This window comes from Anopheles nili, chromosome 2 (genome assembly GCF_943737925.1).
Source record: "Anopheles nili chromosome 2, idAnoNiliSN_F5_01, whole genome shotgun sequence".
Classification (NCBI taxonomy): domain Eukaryota; kingdom Metazoa; phylum Arthropoda; class Insecta; order Diptera; family Culicidae; genus Anopheles; species Anopheles nili.
In genome coordinates, this window is record NC_071291.1 from 22,251,080 (window position 1) to 22,271,292 (window position 20,213).

At 51.6% G+C, this 20,213-nt stretch overlaps 1 protein-coding gene across 1 annotated transcript in view; it reads left to right on the plus strand.

Moving 5' to 3' along the window:
- Nucleotides 1-6,020: 6,020 nt before the first annotated feature.
- The window catches only part of LOC128720790 (forkhead box protein O), a 33,067-nt gene continuing 18,874 nt past the window's right edge, over nt 6,021-20,213 (plus strand). The window contains exons 1-2 of the mRNA XM_053814485.1: nt 6,021-6,270; nt 11,915-12,138. Of these exons, the coding sequence (XP_053670460.1) occupies nt 6,021-6,270; nt 11,915-12,138 (474 nt within the window). The remainder of the gene's footprint in view (nt 6,271-11,914; nt 12,139-20,213) is intronic.

Genomic DNA, 20,213 nt, shown 5'->3' on the forward strand with positions numbered 1-20,213 from the left:
GGGATCCAAACCCATGCCGCGCGAGCAGCTGCTGCCGCCGGGGTTTGAAGCTGGCTGGTCCGCTGGTAGTAGCCCGTTTACATACATCCGGCTCGGACGCTTCAGCATCATCATCCCGCGGTCGGTTTGGTGCTCGAACGTCGCAGTAGTTGACAGTCGCTGACGTTCTCGCGCGTGCAAATCCGGCGGGCGTGTGGGGTTCGAGATTACACCGAAGGTATCCGCGCGTGCGAGAGTGTGTGACCAATGGTGGCCGATGTGATGTGGTGTGATGATCAGCGCCAAGTTTCCGCGCTCGGGTGTATTTCTTTGCGGGCGGGCGATCACGCCACCCTGTGAGCCCTTTGCGCAAACAAAAAAAAATACAAAAGGGACTCTTCTATGCCAGGAGCCACTGTGCGTGTGTGTGTTTCGTTTGTTTCTCGTTCGCCATCCTGCTCCTGTGTGCTGGAAGCTCGAAAGCTGTTGTCTCCTGTGTCTTGAAGAGTGCCTTGGGGATGATTCGGTCCACATTTGTGTGTGGGAACTGGCTGCAGGGATCCACCCCCTGGTTGGGAGGCTTCCAGTGTCCTTCACGTCATCACCAACATCCTGAAAGGAAGCGATTTTCGCGCGTTTCCTTCGCCCACGGTTTTGGCGCACACTTATTTTTTTCCCTTCCGATCAACCGCGCGAACGGGTTTGGGATGGTGCCGATTTTGCTTCTGCTTTCGCTCCACCCCGTTACCGGGCTTCCTTCGGGGAACAACCCATCCTCCATCCCACCTTCACAAGTGTGTGATTACGCCTGTGTGTTCGATAAGGAAACGGAGCAGCAACGTGCGCGAAGGCGCGAGCGCGCGCACGCGTGAACTTCGATGCGCGGTCGCAAAGCAAAACGCAAACGCAGATACGCCTCCCCGTCCCTCATTCTTCCACATGCCTTCCCCAGCCTCCCTCCCTCGGACAGGGACCCGTCTGGCCGGTCCGTCCGTTCCGGATGGGATCGCTAGCGAACCGGCCCCGGGACCAGCCTACTTTTGCATCGGAATAAATTACTGGCTCCAGCCCGCGGGTCCTTTTGGAAGCCACCACGTTTCGGGGTGGGGTGGTGAAAGGCAACCCGGAGGGGTGTGTCTCAACCACACACACACACACACACGCATGTACTCTCATGCCAGAGCCGGCGATCGATTTCTCCGCAATCGTGTGTGCAGATCGATTGGAGATGATTGTAGGCGGGCGGTGTGTGTGTGTTGGGTGACACGGGAAGTGGGGTCGCTGCTCGAAGACAAAAGAAAAAAGCCCTTCGAGACACCTGTGTGAGCCAGTGCTTCCGTCGCTAATTACTAATTTACACTTGAGCCGATATCGGGCCGCCCATTGGCCGCCATTTTCCATCGGGAACGGTGTCCCGGGTTGCCGCTTTTTGCAGCCTGATGGCCCTTGCCCTTCACGTCGCGGTGCCGTGTAATTACCATACATGATGGCCAGTAACCGGTTCCAAAAACCAAAAAGAAAAAAAGTGCCCCACATGCGTGCAGCGATCCGCAAAGATCCGCAAGGATGCGTTTTCTTGGTTCCGTGGGTCGAACGAGAAAATGCGCCCGCCCTTCCCAAGCGCAAGAAAAGACGCTTCACGTCGAACGATCGAGAGAGAGAGAGAGAGAGGAGGCCCTTTGAAGGGCGAAGATCGGTCGGGTGGAGTGGATCGATTACAATTACACGTTTCGTGGCCCCATCAGGAGGATATGGAGGATGCGCAACATTGACGCGGTTCGCGCAAGATGATTTTCTTGCACGCTTGTGTTGGCTTTTCGGCTCGGCTTGGGCAATTTTCATCACTCGCCTTGAACGCCTTTTTTGGTGCTCGTCAAGCGGGGCCGGGTTTTTTTTCTTCTTATGGCCGCCTTTCTTTCGCACCCACCGATGGGGAAACTCGCCGGAATGTCAAAAGAAAACCCTCGCGGATCTGTCAAAAAAATTAAAGAAAAAAAAGTGCGTGTTTCCGATCGGTGGCTCGAAGAAAGGCAGAGGCAACGGCCTCAAGGTCAACCGAGATAACAAAACCAATCAACGTGGGCGCACGTGGGCGTGTTAGTGAAGGTGTCACGGATTTTCCTCGTGTCTCGTGCGACTAGTTTTCCCGGGCGCCTGGAGAGGTTTTCGTGTGGAGTTGAATTTTTCTCCCTTTTTTTTTGCAATCGAATCACCTTTGGAATCGTGGAATTTTGGATGCAACTGATGCACTGGTGAATTAATGCAAGCACGAAAACACGCACGGACACTCGGAAAAGGGTTGAGGATTTATTTTTCACGTTCGAATGATTTTAGGCATTCTGCTAGACTGCGGGACTCGTTGAAGGGCCGAGTGAACGTGCGCAGCGGCAGGAGGGTGAATAAAAGGGCACGAAACGGAATTGATAATGGCCGCCGGTCGAGCCTCCCCCATCGTTGCAACACGGCAGCTCCCCCACCCATTTGAGTTTTGTGTGTGTGTTTGGGGAGGATGGTCAACATCGAGCTTAAGTTCGCCCTTCGTCGAGCGGAATTTCGTTCACCGGCAAGAGGTTGCTAGTGTGTATTTTATTGTCAATCAATTGCTCCCGTTCTCAAAAGCCCCGTGTCACGGTGCGTCACACAGGACGAAACCAGGAAGTCACCCTTTATGCGCATCAGAATCCCTTATTTGCGTTCCAAGAGCCCTTCTAACGTAGGGAGGCCGCCAGACCGCAAGATGCCAGATGATAGCGATATGTTGGTAGTATAGGGAGGGGGGAGGTGGTGTGGACAGGCAATGGGGGTTGGATGGGGGGGGGGATCAAAACCTTCCCCCGGCGGTGTGTGTGTGTGTGTCTGTTAGCATGAAACGATTGGATGGCAAAAAAAAGGTGGCGAACGATAGGGACGATCCTCTCTCGAAACAAGATCGCACGTGTGTGCGATGGTCGGCTGTGTGTGTGTGTGTCGATGATGTGTGATAATGTATTCCTCCATTACACCCCCCCCCCTTCCCCCCTCCCATCGAGCACATTGGTACCCAGAAACGGCCCTTTTCCGTGGCCGCATGCGTAAGCCAAGATGGCAAGGGCGCTTTTCGGACGTGCGCGAGAGCGAGACAGAGTGAGAGATCAAACGCAGATGCAAGACAAGGAGAAACGGTGCGATAGAGTGTCGAGGTCAGGCGTGATAGTGCTGCTAACTTGCTGCCGTTGCCACTGATAATGGGATCCAAGTGTGCGAGACTCTACATGGATGAGAAAGAGAGAGCTTAAGAGACAGTGAACAATTGAGAGAGCGAGAGAGAAGGAATATTTCTTTGTTGGGTTGTGGTTTTTTAGGGGGTGATAGAGAGAGAGAGAGCGATTGTGAGGGAGCTAAAGTGAGAGAGACAGAGTAAGAGCTGAGTGGTAGTGGGAGGAAACGGAGCGACCTTCCCCTGTGTTGTCTCCTTTGACCTAGCGTACACCTGACCGGTCGTGCGTTGGACCGTAGCCGAAACTTTTGTGTGTATATGCTTGTGTGTGTGTGCTCATGTTCGAATGATGGGGACGCACGCACGGAGCGCGAAGGAGACGCACATTCTCGCAGCCATTAATTGTCAAATTATTCCAAATGCTCTCCATTTCGTTCGCCCTCTCTTTCTCTCGTTCGCTGCTCGTACATTCGCTTGCTCTCTCTTTCTCTCACACACTCGCACGGGGGCTTTTTTTTGCACGTAGTCGCGTAACATCTGACGAGAATCTCGATCGTGCCGAATGTATCGTAGTGTGCGATCCTTGATCACGGGTGCGAGCTTATTGGTGTGTGCTGTGGCGCATCATTGGTAGCGCAATTTTTCGAATCGAGCTGCGCGGCAAATGGCGCGTACACCGTTTGCCGGTGTGCGATCGCGATCGATAGCACGATCGCGCGTGTTGCGTCTGTGTGTGTTGATATTGGGATCGCACGCTGACCGCGGTCCGAGTACGATCGTGCTTCGCGTGTGTGTTTGTATGTGTGCACGCGCGCTCGCTCATGGAAACATGAACGCATGCTAGGATTTGCACGGGTGCGTGCACGAGTGTGTGTGTGTGTGCGTGTGCGTGTGCTGGACCAAGGGGAGAGCCTTCGTGCGTGCGTCCGTTCGCGCAGACGTGTTAGTGCACGCGCACTCGCGCGCACGCTCTCGTCATCTTTCGCAGCTTTGGAAGCCGCTGATGGGTGCGAGAGTATTTGTACGTGAGTGTGTGTGTGTGTGTGTATGTGCATGTGTATGTGCGTGTCCGCGCCGGTCAGTTAATACGCATTTTATCTACGTCTCCCTGTCGGCCCTCTCCACCCTGCTCCCACACCGAAACCCGCTCGTCCCAGCCTTCGATCGCTTGATAAATCGCGTGTAGGTCGTGGCGTGGCCGTGTGAGCCAGAAAGAGAGAGAGAGAGAAAGAGAGAGAGAGAGAGAGAGAGAGAGAGACAAGCGCCAATGATGATGATGAGAAGGGATGATGGTTAATGATAGTCGGCTGTTAGCGTCCGTCGGTGTGTCGGGGTGTAGCTGTGTGTGGTGTGGGATCACATTCCCACCCCCTCCCCCTCGAACTTCCACCCATATCTCTCCCACCCACTCGCCCACCGTATCGCACACGCGGCTAACTTATCAACGAGTTGAAGTGTGTATATTTAGAGCATTTTTTCGCGGTCGGTCGCATCCGCACTCGGGACTAGGGAGTCCTCTGTACGCGTGAGACAGTGAGAACGTGTCAGCTGAGGCTGCCCGTTTCGTGGACCCACCCAACTCACCCTCCCACAACTCCTGTCTGGGGTACGCACTTTTCCACACTCCTCGCTCCTTCTTGCTTATCATTCCACACATCCCGCGAACCACCTACTTTTCCCATCGATAACACACGCGATTTGATACGCGGCACTTGCCACGGCCACAGGTGGGCTTTTTTAGCGCGACCATCGCAAGCAAAGCCTTTTTTCTCGCTTCCTGCTATCACCCTATCGTGCGTGCGTGTGTGTGCGTTTGTGTGTGTGCGCGCGCGCAAAAGCTTGTCGATCGATTTCCACCGCACATGGGTGGAGAAAGATGTTCGAAAGAAGAAGAAGAAGTAAAGAAAAAAAACGGCCCCGAGCTGTGTGATCGACACGCGACGGACCATGTGCGCTTGTGTGCTGGCACCACCACGATTTGGATTCGTTGTGTGTCCGGTTGTGGCGTTTTGGAGAACTGTCACACTTGGCGTTTCATCGTGCATCGTGACGTCACGGGTCAAATGTCAGTGTGGCACGGTCATTCCTGCCGCCGGTGATCGGTGCTCTACTAAAGCCGTGTAATGACGTGTGTGGGATGTGTTTGCGTGCGTGCGTGCGTGCGTGTGTGTTCATCAGCAAGACCCGGGTGATAGTACGCGCGGCTTGACGTGCGTGGCAAGGCCGGCCGGGTGGGGGCGATGACGGGGGTACAGAAACTATTCCCATTTTCCATGCCAGTCGGGCAAACAAACGAACGAAAACAAAAACAGAGCAAAAAAAAAACTATATTATTCCTTGCCTGGACCGCGTGTGTGGTTGTGCTTTATTTATTCTTTTTTTCCGTTTCGTTCTTCTTCCTTGCGCAAGCCACTGACAAGAGAGAATTAATAGCAATCATTTCAGCCTTCAACGGCGTCGCGGACTCGCGCACTTGCACGCGCTCGGTTGCGTTCATGATTACTCGTTTCGTGTGCGATTGATGGACCAATCTGACCCAGAGTGTGTGGCTAGAGCAGCAGGCACGTGTGCGTGTGCCAAAGTGCGCGAGTGGTTGGTGAAAAAATGACCATACAGGCTCCGGTGGGATGAATTCGTTCCTAGCTAGTGAATAAAAAAAAAATAAGGTCCTTAAAGGGATCGCGCAACGCTGTGATCCTTCGATTTCCCAGTAAACTCAGTGACTGAGGGCAGTGTGGTCGGTGAGGTGTATAAGTGAGTAAGAGCAAGCGAGAGTGAGAGAGAGAGAGAGTGAGAGAAGCTCCCAGGACGCAATCAAGTGAAGCAGCCCAACACCGGCCCGGCCATGGATCCTTACGGTGGAGGCTGGCCGGCTTCGCCTTTGCGTGGTGCCGGAACCGGTGCTGGCATGTACGACAACATCTCGAACGATGGGATGCCGATGGATGCACTGGCCGAGCTGCAGGACACGGGTTTTGAGCCTCAAACGCGAGCCCGATCGAACACCTGGCCGCTGCCGAGGCCTGAGAACTTTGTCGAACCGGAAACCGAGCTGGATAGCAACAAGTGCAGCACTCAGGCATTGGCCAACACCGGTATGTACGGGAAGTCTGCCAGCAGGACCTCAGTGGGTTCGATTTAAGACTCCGGAATAGCAGGAGTACCATTCACAGAGAGAGAGAGAGAGAGAGCACCAAGGCTCCGTAAGAGGGTTTTAAAGACTCCACTTTTCCTGTGAGTTTTCCTCAAACGACGAAAATTGCTTCTGCCCAACCTAAAGATACTTCACCGCTTGATGAAAGGGACTCCACGAACGGCTGATTATTTGGCGCACACCATGAGACACACGCACGCACCGGTGGGCGAGCCTTCCGACTGGGTGGCCATCATCGTCATTGTGTGCGCATGACTCTGTGTGTGTGCACCATCGGGAGATAGAAAACCCCGCTTCAATGTTTACATTTTTAATTGGCCGCTCGCGAACGTTTGGGGTTGCACACGGGGTGCACACACATTCGCAACCGTGCCGCCGGGCGGTTGTATGTGTTGGTTCACCCAGCCGTACGCTATCTGCGGTCGTATGATCGATTAGATGCGCGAGTTTTGTGATCCTCCCCTACGAAGAGAGGTTGAAACATGGTTCCGGGGGGGGGGGGAGGGGGAAGTGGAGGGTCACCGTCACCTTCTCCTCCCACCGTGCATCTCCCCAACCCCTTCTCAGCCGGTCCACGTGGCGCACGTTCCATCGCAGTACGGAACTCGTTTTCGGTGGGAGAAGAAGCAAAGCGAGCGGAAGGGCTGGGTGGGGAGGGGGAGGGGGAGGAGGAGGGCTGGAACCGCGACGCAAGAATCTGACCTTCGCGGGCCACTGCTGATGAGCTCTGGGGTTGATTCTAGACGCGCCGAATTTACCACCGCTCGATGTCGGGGTTGTTGAGTGTTTGCTTCCTGTATATAGGTAACGTTCTGTTTCTCTCTCGCTCTCTCTCTCTCTCTGACTCTCTCACTCTCTCTTTTTCGGCACTGATCGTTTCATTCGTTTCGGGGGTTTGTTCTACTTCCTCTTCTTCTTCTTCTGCGGCGTGCGTGCGTGTGTGCGATCGAGAGTTGAGCGTTAATTCTTCTTTTTCTTTCCTGCTTCATGCGCAAGCTCCTTTGCCACCTTCGGCAGCGCCACCTGGCGCGATCGTGCTTTGCTTCGCTCAAATCCAGTTTTTCTTCCTACTCCGCCATTTGCAACCCCTCCTCATCCCTCTCCCTCCTCTCTACCCCCCTCCCTCGCCCTGACTGTAGTGAAGGGGCCGGTAAAGGAGGCGATCGCTTTGATTAGCACAAACGTGTGTAACGCTAGACAAGGGAACCTTTTTTATGGCAGCCCTCCCCCTGCCCCTCTTCCATCCTCCGCTCCTCCCCCCCCCCGCCTCACCGTTCGTCTGTCTCGAATGGTCCGCTCGTTTGCCGGACGAGCCACCGTTGCGTGGCGACCGAGTTCTGGTCTGGGTTTTGAGCAGGAGCTTAAAAAAAGAATGTCTCATCCCCTTTGCCTCCCTCGTATTCGTCGCTGTTCGACCGCGCCTTCGAGTGGCTAATGATGAGGAAGCGTTTCAGGACTGTGTAGCGCCACGATGCCGCGATCTCTGCATCAGTCAGGCTCGTCCCGATCCCATCTGGTGATCGTTCAGGGTCATCTGTTGGGAAAGGGCTTTTTGGATGGTTTTTTTTTGTTTTTGGATCGTCCCCGACACGCTGTCTCCGGGAGATGGCACTTAGGTAGATCGTCCTTTTGCTCCTGACACGGGCGGGGACGGGGTTTTTTTTTAAATTCAATTAGCGAGTGGCTCAATTCCTACCCGCTGGAGACTTATGTAAAACAGCGTGTGCACATGTGTGTATTTTTAAGTATATTCGCTTGTTAATACATACCTGACGCCACAGATTTTGCCACAAAACACGATCGAAACGATCGAATTAGCAATATTAAACCGTGACTGGTTTTGCGCTTCGGCTGGGTGGGGAATGAATCGAAAATTCTTAAACGAAGTCATGTGCAACCCCACCACCCGTGCTTCTAAAATGTCGTGGACCGTGACCGATTGGAGTGTTAAAAACCTGCACGAAAAAAAAAAGCAGAATCCGTGCCCCAACGAGCCTCACATATAAAACCGGAAAAGCCACCATTCTTGGGAGTTTGTATACTTATCGCGGCCAGCCCAATCGTCCAGCATCCGTGATTTTAGTCACATGTTTTTTTTTGGCCACCATCAGTGTAACCGGATTTTTTTAGCAGCTTCGCGCCGAACCCGGTTTCGGGGATTTCCCTCAAGGACTGGCTTTGCATTTGATTTCGTTAATCGCACACACGCACAACCCGGCTCGGAAACCGGCTTGAAGGTGATCACATATGATCACCGTAAGGGTGGTGCGAGCTTAGGGGTGGCTTTTTTTCTGTTTTTTTTTTGCGAACAGGTCTCTCTCAGTCCGCTGTTTCCATCGCAACCACCCTGGGTCACCCTGGCCGTTGCGATATATTGCTGACCTACAATCGATTGGCCCGTCGATCGTCGTGTCGAGCTCTTCGGTCGAGTGTGAGTTGAAGGTCGTTGGAGATGCGCAAAGGGGAGGCGGGTGGTGGCCCGTAAAGCGGGGGTTAGTCTAGAAAAATCGCCGGAAAACTGTGTGAGCCTAGCACGATGAGGGTTGTTTCCAAAACAAAAAAGAAAACGGTCGATAAAATCCACCTGATTGCTTCCCGAAATTGTTTCCACGCTCGATGGCGAGCTTCAGTTTATTTCTCCAAAGAAAGGGCTTCCTTTCTTTGCGTCATAAGCACCTCCCTCGATCGATTCCTTCGAGGTGTTCGAGTAGAACTGCTGCATTCAGCTGCAACCCTCGCATCGCGCATCGAACGATCGGGAATATGATGGAGCTTGTGATGGTGATTTGCGTGTGCATTTATTTTCTTTTTTTTGCGTCGCCATTCTCCGTTGCCATTTGCATACCACATTCCAGCGGCTTGCAACGTAGAACTTGTTTTGTGTCTACTACCAGGCCTGATACTAGCACATGCGGAGAGAAACACCTCGAAAGGACAGAGAGAAGAAATAAAAAAAACGCATCCCCTTTACCGGCTCGTGTGTGCTGAACTTGGGAGTCACACGTTACTAAACGCCATGGGTGACGGAAAGAGTGTTTCGATTGCTTGGATGTGTGTGTACGAGAGAGAGAGAGAGAGAGAGTGATGGGGTAGGGGGTTGAGAAAAAAAATCGATCGATTAGCTGACGAGCCCCCGTTTCGGTCAGCAGGTCGCGCGCGAGTGCACGTGCACTCCCTTTCACTCACCTTAATGCTAATGAACTCGTAAAACCCGCGTGAAGGTGTGAAAGCGAAAGTGTACCTTAAAACCGTCGGGGTGGAAAATTCGACAAGAACGCACCGCGGTGGGTGGTGAAAAACGTCGCGAAAAAGACACCCGCGGAATCGCGCCAGGGAAGCAATGAATGCACCAACCCACCCACCCACCCCGTACGGCTCAGCCCACCCTTCTAGCGTGTCGGGTGAGGGAAAAAATCAAAACAAAAACAAGACGCAATTACTTTTCCGCGGACGAGCGCGGTTTGCATTGGTTTGGTGGCCCTCCACCACACCAGCACCGGTGGCCCTACAAGTGTACACACACACACACACATACACAGAATCGGTCGATTATTGAAGTGCGTTTCTGTGGCACGGTTCGATGGTGGAATTTGCCGCCGCGTGCCGTCGCGCGAATTGCCGCCCAAAAAGCCGTGGGGTTGATGGGTGACTAGGGGGTTGGTGTTCGAGTGGGTGGAACGGGAAGGGTGATGTAATAAAAATAGATAAAATGGCGCTGCCCTCACAATGGCGGGTGGGCAACGTGAAACGAGCAGCGCGCGAATGATAACGTGGACCAAACGGCTGCGATCACACCAACTACCGTCTACGACCACAGTTGACGACCCTCAACCACTGCGAGTGTGTGTATGTGTGTGTGTGTGGTGTCGCGAGATCGCCCCTGCTGACGATGGAATTCCCATCGACGGAGCATTTTCTTCTTTCACCCCCTTAACAGTTGAACGCGATCCGAAATTGTGTGATGTGAGATCTGCCGTTTTCTCTCTCTGTCTCGTTTTCGCTCACGTTGTTTGCGTTTTTTTTTTCTTAACACCCGCGGTTCCGCTCACTCACTCACACCGCCATTAATCGTTCCGAGCGATCATTTGATCATCAAGTGCACACCAATTAAAATATTGATTGAACGGAGCTCCACGTCCCGGAGGTGATCGTTGTGGCCATCTTGACAGCCTCCACGGGTGCTTTATTCGTTGGCACTTTCCACCCAACCCAGGGGGGGGGGGGGGGTGGGATTTTCCGATTCAAATCGCGCATCGAGAAAGGGCGCGCGCGCGCACGCCAGCGTTAGTTACGTAAGGTTTGGCGGCAGCGCGAAAAAATAAAAAGGGCGTCTCGATCGCGGGGATCGGACAGACGTTGATAAATATAAACAAAAAAAAAAAAAGAAAAGGGTTCACTAGCGTGTGGGGGTGTGCGAGTGAACCGAACCCTGGGCCCTGATCGTCGCGGGAAGCACTATTTTCAGACGCCGTGGCCACGTGAATGGTTCGCGATCGCGACGTTGACGATGGGCTATTATAGCCAGGACGAAAGTCGGCCCCGAAAACCACTCGGACTGGTTTTACCGGTACCACTTGCTTTCTTTGTGCCGTTGAAATGGATACCTTCTCTGGCTGCGCTCGTTTTGTGCTCTTCCCTCCGGGGAGGTGCGATTTTCCAGCGACTGTTCATCGAACGGGCGAACCAGCGGCGTGCCAGAAATAAAAAAAATTATTAAACCTGCCAGAGCAAAAAATATATTTATTAAAGATCACGATCGCGAAACGGCTGTCTGACCGACACTTCCTTCGCTCGCGTGTGCCGCTAAATATAGAACTGTCCATTTGCTTCGCCAGACCAGACCGGCAGCAGGAGGAGGTGAACCTTACCCTCCGGCACCCTTTTGGAGGGGGGTTGGGCGGATGGTTTTACGTCCCTCACACTCAGGGTGGTGTTCGAAATTCTCGAGCTCACACGCGCACTTGGAGGCCACCCGCGTCACCATGTGTGGAGGTTCTTGCGAGGACTTTTTGGGAGGACAATCGAAATATTTGACGCCGGCTGGAGTGGCCGGATATTTTTGGAAAGTCGCACCAACTTTTACCAAAACCTCAAGGCCACCCAATCAGAGCCAGCTGGGTCGTGGTGGTATTTTTTTTCTTCTTCGGGTGACACGCTCGAGAGCAAACGAGAACTGGTTGGTCTTTTTTTTTCCTCATTGCCTGTTCCGCGATCCCTTCGCGCGCTCAAGGTTACCGTGCTATATTTGGGCCCCCACCACCATTCTTTTCGGGGATCCTCGGTTGACGGGTTCCGACCAAAAAGGGCCACCTTAACGGTAGTTGCGTTGTCGCATATGTTCGCTAAAGCAACATGTGGTTCGTTCCACCTCGCATATGCCGTTCGAGGTGCATTTCGAGGGTTTCCTTGTGGATCGCTTCAAAGGACCTCGGGGTCACATGACAAGTGACAGCTGGTTGAGGTTAGAAAATCAGTATGTCCTCTAGCGAGAGTCGTGTCTAGAGCGAGGAAAAAAGCAACATACTTCAGATAATGCTCCCCACAACTCCGTGTCAATACGTTCATGGTATCCTTTCGTTCGGCAGGATCAAGCAACACGCAGCTGCAGGCGGCCAGTTCGACCTCCGCCAAGAAGAACTCGTCACGACGCAACGCCTGGGGCAATCTGTCGTATGCGGACCTCATCACGCAGGCCATCAGCTCGGCTAGTGATAGCCGACTCACGCTTAGCCAGATCTACGAGTGGATGGTGCAGAATGTGCCCTACTTCAAGGATAAGGGCGACTCGAACAGCAGTGCCGGTTGGAAGGTGAGTACAATTTTGTGGGAAATAATTCGCCCGCCAGCACGGAGAAGCTCTTTGGGGGCTAGGATTAGGAATTAATCGACGTGTCTTTTGTCCTATTTGTCTCTGGTGCGGTTTATGTCGAGTAATCATAACGACCATCCGATTTTTCGTCTTTTGCTGCCATCAATGGTGGTTTTCCCATTTTTTTCATACCCGATTCGATGAGCACACAAATCCACCGGTCTCGCGTTGCCGTAATTTGATCAGCTTCGTCTTTCCATTTCGTCAAGCTCTAGCACCATGCCCAATAAAAACCCCATTTTCGGGCGTCCACAAAAGGCTCCATCCACCATCCTTGCACAATTGCCGGCCGATTCAATGCATCATCATTTCCGTTGGCTTCCGGCGGGATGCGTCCTGTCGCGATGGACGAAGAAATTCGGATCCTTTCCGAGCGTCGTACTGTGGCGCCTAATCCTCATTAGGGGTTAACGTCCGGGAAAAGCGTGACGTGTCGCGTGGCCCGAGTGGGTGGCAAATGTTGATTGAGCTGCATGCCTACGGGATCGCCATCCCTCTCAGAACGCGTGAGTTGAAGGACGAATGGTTGGTGTTGACCGATGCTGGGGTGCGAGAGAATATGATGATGATAATCCGCTACATGGTTCGTTTGCAGGAGCACTTCGCGAGGGTGAGGTGCAATTTTCCGCCCTATCATCGGGTGTGGGTGGTGTGGAAGACCCATTGCCATTCGACAATGGGAAAATGAATGCAATACACAGCGATGTTGTTAGCGATTCGACGTGTGGTGACATTTGGCCACCACAAATGACCCCTTCCGGGGGTGAGCCTGGAAGGGGACGTGCGGAAGGAGGTGGGTTCTCCAATCGAAATCGAATGTGCCCTCCCCCCCCCCCCCCCTAGCCTGCATCCCCCGTACACATGTAGGGAAACCCTCCCCCATTCGATGATTTGGGGTGGAAATTTCAAATCGAATGCATACATATGAATTTATTTGCAAAACCATTTTCCCGCAACGAACGATAGACGATAGCCTGGGACAGGACAAACCCGGTAGGGGAGGATGCACCTGCATGTGTGGGTGTCGGAATGTAGGCACGTACTCGACCCGATTCCGGACGCGCACGCACGATCGCATTTCAGCAGCCATCGGAGGCCTGCGAATGGAGACGAAATTATTTTATTAAAATTTAAATCACGCCAATAGAATTTTAAACCATTCCTCCTATCTGCGGCCTGGCACAGCCCCGATTGCATGCTCGATTCTGTGATTCCATTCCGATGGTGGTGTTGGATGATTGGTTTGAGTTTTGGTGGTGCGAATAAAAAGCGACCCAGCGAAACGTGCGCTGTGAAATGGGAACGGGAAATAAAAACTACCAATTGAGCGAACATTAGGACGCGCGGCACTGGTGGATAGCGTGCATTCGGTACGCGAATGGTGTTTGTATTGATTTACGAGTCAGATAATTAGAGGACTTTACGTCGAGTGCAACAGGCACGTACAGGTGGCAGCGGATACATTTAAAGCACCACTGGCTCAATGGCAATGGAAATGGAATCTCTCCACGGGCGACAGAAATTGAACCATTTTCATCGGAAAATCTAAGCAAAAAGTTGTCGGAAATCATGCAAAAAAAACATCTCTTTTCGGGATCTTTATTGAACCTTTTTTTTATAACACAAAGAAAGCATTTGCTTCAAAGAATTGAGAAAAGTATCGTGAGCATTAAATTAATTACCTAAAAATAGGCGTTCGATTGCCAATTGCTGGCGGCAAATTCGACGAATGAAGCAGCATGCTTCAGGCCATCATTTCAAAGAAAGTAACGCTCGATTTTGCAACGAGACGACGTAATCGAGCGCTTGATGTTTGCTTTCATTCCCTCCGTTAGGGATTTTTGCTTCAAACCGACACGATCCCATTGACTGGCTCTTCTTTAAACAGAATTTAATTGCTCAAATCGCTCAGTCACTTTCATCTTCGTTTGCTGCTCAACCCAAAGACCTACGAAGGGCATAGTGCATACATGTAGATGTGTGCTATAAAATGGTTCATTTGCATCGTGCAAAAGCCCGCTTGCATTAGCGCAACATTACACGAGTAGATTGCTCTCATCAACTGGTGAGAATTGTTTCAAGCCCTTTTTTCCCATTCGCCTGTCCTTTCCACTGCCCTACTTCCATTACCCAACCAGAATGTCACCCAGTCGAACTTCCGCTGTTCACACCCGACCGTATCCTGCCGGAAAGAAGGCGAGCCGTTCAAATTGCCCCAACCGAAACGAACCTTCGTGAGGACTGCTGGGACCTGCTTTGAATTGCCGGACACAATTAGCTCCGTTCCGTTCTTCCAAACCTGTCCCGATGCTCTCGTTTGGCCAGTGTGTCAGCGTGTGAGTGTCTCGTGATGGTTGTGGGCTCGGTGTTGATGGTTTCGCTTCGAGAGTGACCCTTTTCTATTCTCCCGCATCACGACGCAATGATAATGCCGCACAATCGGGGCAACTTTAAAGCTAAGGAAGGCGTATAAAAATCATCCCCCCAATGGAGGCTCGTTATCTGCGTCGCTTCGCAGGAGGTCTGTGGTGTGAGGGAGCGTTAATGCAAACAAACGCACACTGGCTGGTGCGATGCAACTGCAACGTGATGCACTCGAAACGAACGACGCTCAAAGAAACGACGACGATGGAGGGGGGATTAGTGGATCTCGATGGCGGCTTGACCACGATCAATGAGCTTCTAGTTTTCCCGGTTTGCTATTTTTAATCGGTCTGAGCCGCGCATTTGCTCCATCGCCGTCGCAAGTGGGTGCTCTCGGTGCACTAATTTCTTTGCTTCACGTTAATCGTGATGTAAAATTTGCTGTCATTGCTCTCTTTGCCGATCCAGCAACAGCACTTGCCCAGCTGGTGCACTTGTTTTCCGAAAAGAATGCAAAGCTCCGTTATGGAAATAGCGGCAAGGGTTAATGCACAGTCACATCCAACCAGCCTAACCGGGCCACAGCTAGTCGCGGGTAAAAAAGGATGCAATATCAAACGGTTCGTGTTCTCTAGAGCTAGTGAAGAGGCCGAGACCGGATGTCGTTCTGTCCGTTACCGTGGAAAACCAGACGCCAAACGGCTACACTGGCCTGATTGATTCGTCCTCTTATTGCAACAATCAAACGGCGCTACTGGACTCGTTTGTCGGGTCCTCCCTCAGACAAGAAGCCCCGGATAAATCAATCCAATTTTTCGCGAAATCATCCCCAGCGTGCTGTCTCGCTCTTTCTGCCATTCAGCGTCGTTTGTGGTCCGGAAAATACCCCTCTCCGGATTGCTTGTCGATTCTTGGTGCCGCACGAACCGAGTTTATTCAATAATACACATCCGCGGGAAACGTTATACGCCTTCAATCAATCTGGCGCAACGGTGCGAGCAGCAGACAACTGCAAACATCGGCGTTCCATTGAGTGTCCTTTTCTTTTTGCTGTTCCTTACGCTTCTTGGGGCGCATTTAATTCGGTAGAAAGCTAACGGTGGCCTGCCTGGGGACAGGATTGCCTTTGCACGGGTACCACCAAGCGCCGCTTTCGCTTATTAGACCGGTGTTGGCCAAGACAAGGATGAGTACTGACACAAAAAGGGGACGAAACAGGGTATCCGGTTACGCGAGTGTGTTCGGTCGCGATTTTCGGCATGGTTGGAGGGTAAATTGAGTTGTCCCCCTCGAAACGGTGGCAAAAAGTTTGCATACGGGAAAGCGAAGGAAAGCATCGTGGGGTCGTGGGTGGGCAAGAACATCCCCTCATATGCTACGGCTGCCTAGGTACGGGATTTTTCGCCCAGGATGGTCTTTTCTTTCAACGTGGGTTTTCGCTGAGACCCATCCTCAAGGCGAACGATCGCGCTTGGTAACAGGTTCCGGCTTTTCCAACTCACAACCCGCTTTTCACTGCATCTGCCTTCCATCCTTCGTTTGACGAAAACAAACATACGAAACACTCGAAACCACACCTCGGAGAGTGGGGCGAGAAAATGGGCGAAATCCTTCCGCGGACGGTTAGTGCGGAGCGTGTGTGTTTCCATCAAGGCGTGGTGGGTACTTGGGCGATGACTGATTGCCCCAAGAAGTCCTTCGAACGAAAGCAGCCCTGAAGAAGAAGAGCAGAAAAAAAATCATATGATAATACCACTCCTGCTTTCGGCTCGAGCGCGGCTTGGAAGGGTTCATTATATTAAGTAATATTTGCCCGAGGCAAGTGTGGGCCAAAATTGAGCCGGCAGGTGCCTCTCGAAGGACACGAGATATTGTGAACGCTTCTTAGAGTAAGGGCTTGAGGGCGAAGCTGGTATGCAAGGCTATCGCAGGGCGTGTTCCACATCGTGGTGGTTGCGTTGCGTATTATGGGAATAAATTTTTCAAGCCTTCTTTTGCAGACGCACTTGAGATGGGAATAAGAAACCAGATACCGGCGCGAGCGGGCGATGGAAACGTACCACCTATTTATGGCGTAATCCGCCTCCGAAGTATCGATATCGTTTTGCGTTTTATTTTTATTCGATTTTCTCAGCATCGAAGGTGCTTCTTGCCTGATTCGATGTCCCCGTGGGTAGAAGCAATCAAAACCAATCCATCCAAGTGCCCCAGCGTCCCGTGTCCCGTAGCTTGTGATAAATTATAGGCATTGTTATTTATCCATGCATAAAATGGCTGTCAAAAATCTACCCATGGTGTCGTTGCTATTTCGATTGGTATGAGCAAAAGAATTCCTCAAAAAATTATTCACACATAATCGATTTTTATGATCCACTAAACAATTGTTCTCAAAAGACCGTTTTGTTGAAAGAAGAAAAGTACATTCGAACATCCTTGAACTGGGAAATTTTTGCGTTTCCATGGCATGAATGATTGGGCGTCTCCATCTGTTCGACTGCTCGTTCGGGAAATAGATTAAAAAGAAACCCACCCAAAGCTGGGTAATAGAATGCAGCGAACAGTAAATCACTCCATGACGGCAACAGCATCCTTTCTCCGGAGTGGCAAACGGCTTTATTATATATGTACAAAAGCGCCTTTAAAACCTCAACACTGAACGAGCTTTAACTGTAGGGCCGTAAGCAAACAAACCCAAAATGCGCTGCCTTTTCGAGTGGGACACAGATAATAAAAACGCACAACATCAAGCCAGAATAAACACGCCAAGTGCTCTCAAACATCCAAATCTCAAAGATGCATGGGAATGCGAAAAATCACTTACTGCCATTCGGTAGGGATGTTTAAAGGGTCGCTTGGTTATCGTCGTGCTGCAGCCCAACACGGAACGATGGAAGCCACTTGTTTCAAGCTGGTTGCAACAACTACAACACGCCTCCCGGTACCGCTGTTTTTACGATCCCACAATGAACCATAACGAGCACGGTTTGCCTGTTGCATGCGGCTTCCGAGTCGTTCTTCCGACCATATGGTGCGGGTTTTTGTGCTTCCGGCAGCACGCGCCCTAAAGGCGCGAAGGTTCCTTTTCGAGCTCATGATTTTCCGCACGAAGCAAGGAGCATCGGGAACGGTGCGAACGACCGGGCGCGTTTTCCCAACACCCTGGTGTTGGGTCGGTAGAAAAGCGATTGGGATGTATCCCCGGTCGGTTTTAATTAGTATTTAGCAGGGGTTTTCCAAAACCCGTTCCAGGTGGGAAAATAATCTTCTATTTCGTGTGATGAAGTGTTGATGTAATTTTAATGTGCATTCAATCACTTGAATTAATTGCAAGAAATTTCCCAGATAAAGCAATACCACGTCGAAGCGCTGAATGAAGCAATGGAGCGCTGAAGAGAAACATTTTCCCATTGCATTTAAGTAGCCTAAACCATTTCCAACAAGAACACACCTTCCCGGAACCGAAACTCGGAGTGACTCAATATTTAATGCCCCTTTGCAAATGAGCTGGCACTTTTCCATCCATCTCACCCGAGCTCACACCGACCGTGTGGAAAATGTGCTGCAAGGTTTTTATTTGGATACACAGCACCCGGGGTAGGGCATTAAGAGCAACACCTTCTTACGCGCGTCGTTTGATCGTCGCAAGGAGCGCAATTCCGTTGTCGACTTTTCCACGCGGAACAGAACGAACCAGCATCAATGCGAGCAATAAAAACGAGACAGCAGACGGTCGTGCAGAGAGAGAGAGAAGATGGTGTGCGTTCACGAGCAAGGATCAGAATCCTTATTCGCAACACCAAAAAAGGGCCATCACGAGGGCGCACCGGAGAAGAAGGAATCTGTTTCACGCTAATCGGATAATGATAATTAGCGACTGGTGTCCGTATGCTCGGTCGCACTCGCGTTTACCGGCTCACTGGTGGCACTGGTGGTGTTGAGCTTCTTCGTCCTTCGTCCTTGACGGAGCCGCCAGCCACCGACAGAGACCGATTGAACAGACGGAACTGAGTTGTCAGTGGAATCAGCTCGCGAGGAATTACCATGTCAGCGCTGCTAATTGGCCCGTATCCTGCGTAACGCGGGCTTGGATCCGTTGGGCATTATTTCACTCTTTGAGTTTCTTACAACTTTTGCTCTTCTTTTCCTCCGGGTTTTTTTACTCAACTGGGGGCGAGAGACCGTCGTTGAGGGAGCGTAGAGGCGGGAAAAGCCAAACAAAATGCGCGCGAATACCGTGGAAATTGATACGCCATTCGGTTGTGTAGTGAGCATTCGTCCTCGAGAAGGAGAGATATACCCCATTGCAGGGTCGTTAAAGTGACACACAAACGGGGTGGAAAAATCGGGCTCGATGGAGACGTGCCTTCTCCCGAGGGGCCCTGGTTTCGGCAGTGTCTTGGAGACGACGGTTCGCGGCTTCCGGTTGTATCGAAATCCACACCGACGTCGCGACGGAACGACACCGGAAAAGCCGGGAAAACCAAGCAAACCGAGCCCCCGAGGGAGGGCTGGTTCGATTCGGTCGAGTGGCGTGACCGAGAATTATCTCGTTAGGTTGGTAAAATATCGGTCGTACTTACCTGGTGGAAATCACCAGGCGTTCCCCTGGCTCTTTGCCGATCAATTAAGGGTATATATCCGTGTAAATCGTGCCCATTTACGCTTCGTCGGTGATTGTCGCCTGAAATGCGCCAATGTAACCGAGATACCGAAGGGCCAGCAGGGGTCGGCTAATGGCGATTCCGGGTGAATTGTTTCGCATCCTGGCGGCTCCGTCCGGGGTTGCCTAGGTGCACGTTTGGTGGACGTATCGGGATCACGGGTTCGGGCAGGATCATTACACGGTGCTGCTTCCCCGGCCTTGGGTGGATCCTGTTTCACACGAACGTAAGGATGACTTCCTCAAGGAACGAGCAGCTGCTTGATGGACATCGTGCTCGTAGGGACGATGGCGCTAGGGCGAGTCTGGGAAAGTGATTGGTTTGTTTTATTTGTTGATTTTTTCCGTTACTCAATGGCCATCGCCTTGTGGAATGTCTGATAAGGATGCATGGGCATCGAACGTCCTTGTGGCCGTTTCGTTACGGTGCACCGTATGGATAGGAGGATAAATGCGCGTGCCTAACGAGAAGAAGTCACATTTTGCGGCACGCACCGTCAGGATGGTACACCATCAAACATTGTTTAATAATGGTGAAATATGTCGCACATAAAATTGCATTCATTTTTTGCAACAGAATCGTTTTTGTTTCATGTATAGGCTGGTAGTTGAACTTTGATTCACGAACAGTCCACGTCGTGAAATATCCATTTTTGTACACGAAAAAATACCTGGAACCTTTATTCCACGTGAGTTGAAATGAGAGTTTTTTTTTCCAAAAATCACCTAAACTCTTCGAACATTGGCGTTGGCTTGTTCCGGCTTTAAAAACAGACGGACAAAAGTTAACTCTTTAAGCTAGCATTACTCCACATCTACCAAAAGATGACCTTTTAAATTGTCCCCAAAAATCAGGCTAATCCTAAAAACGAACACTCCTCACCAGGCAGTCAACGTGCTTCTCGGCTAAAGTGAAGCCGAAAAAAAAAACAACCTCCCAGCAGGCTTCCTGGACAGATTTATGGGCCATTTTCCGGTGACGCCGACGACG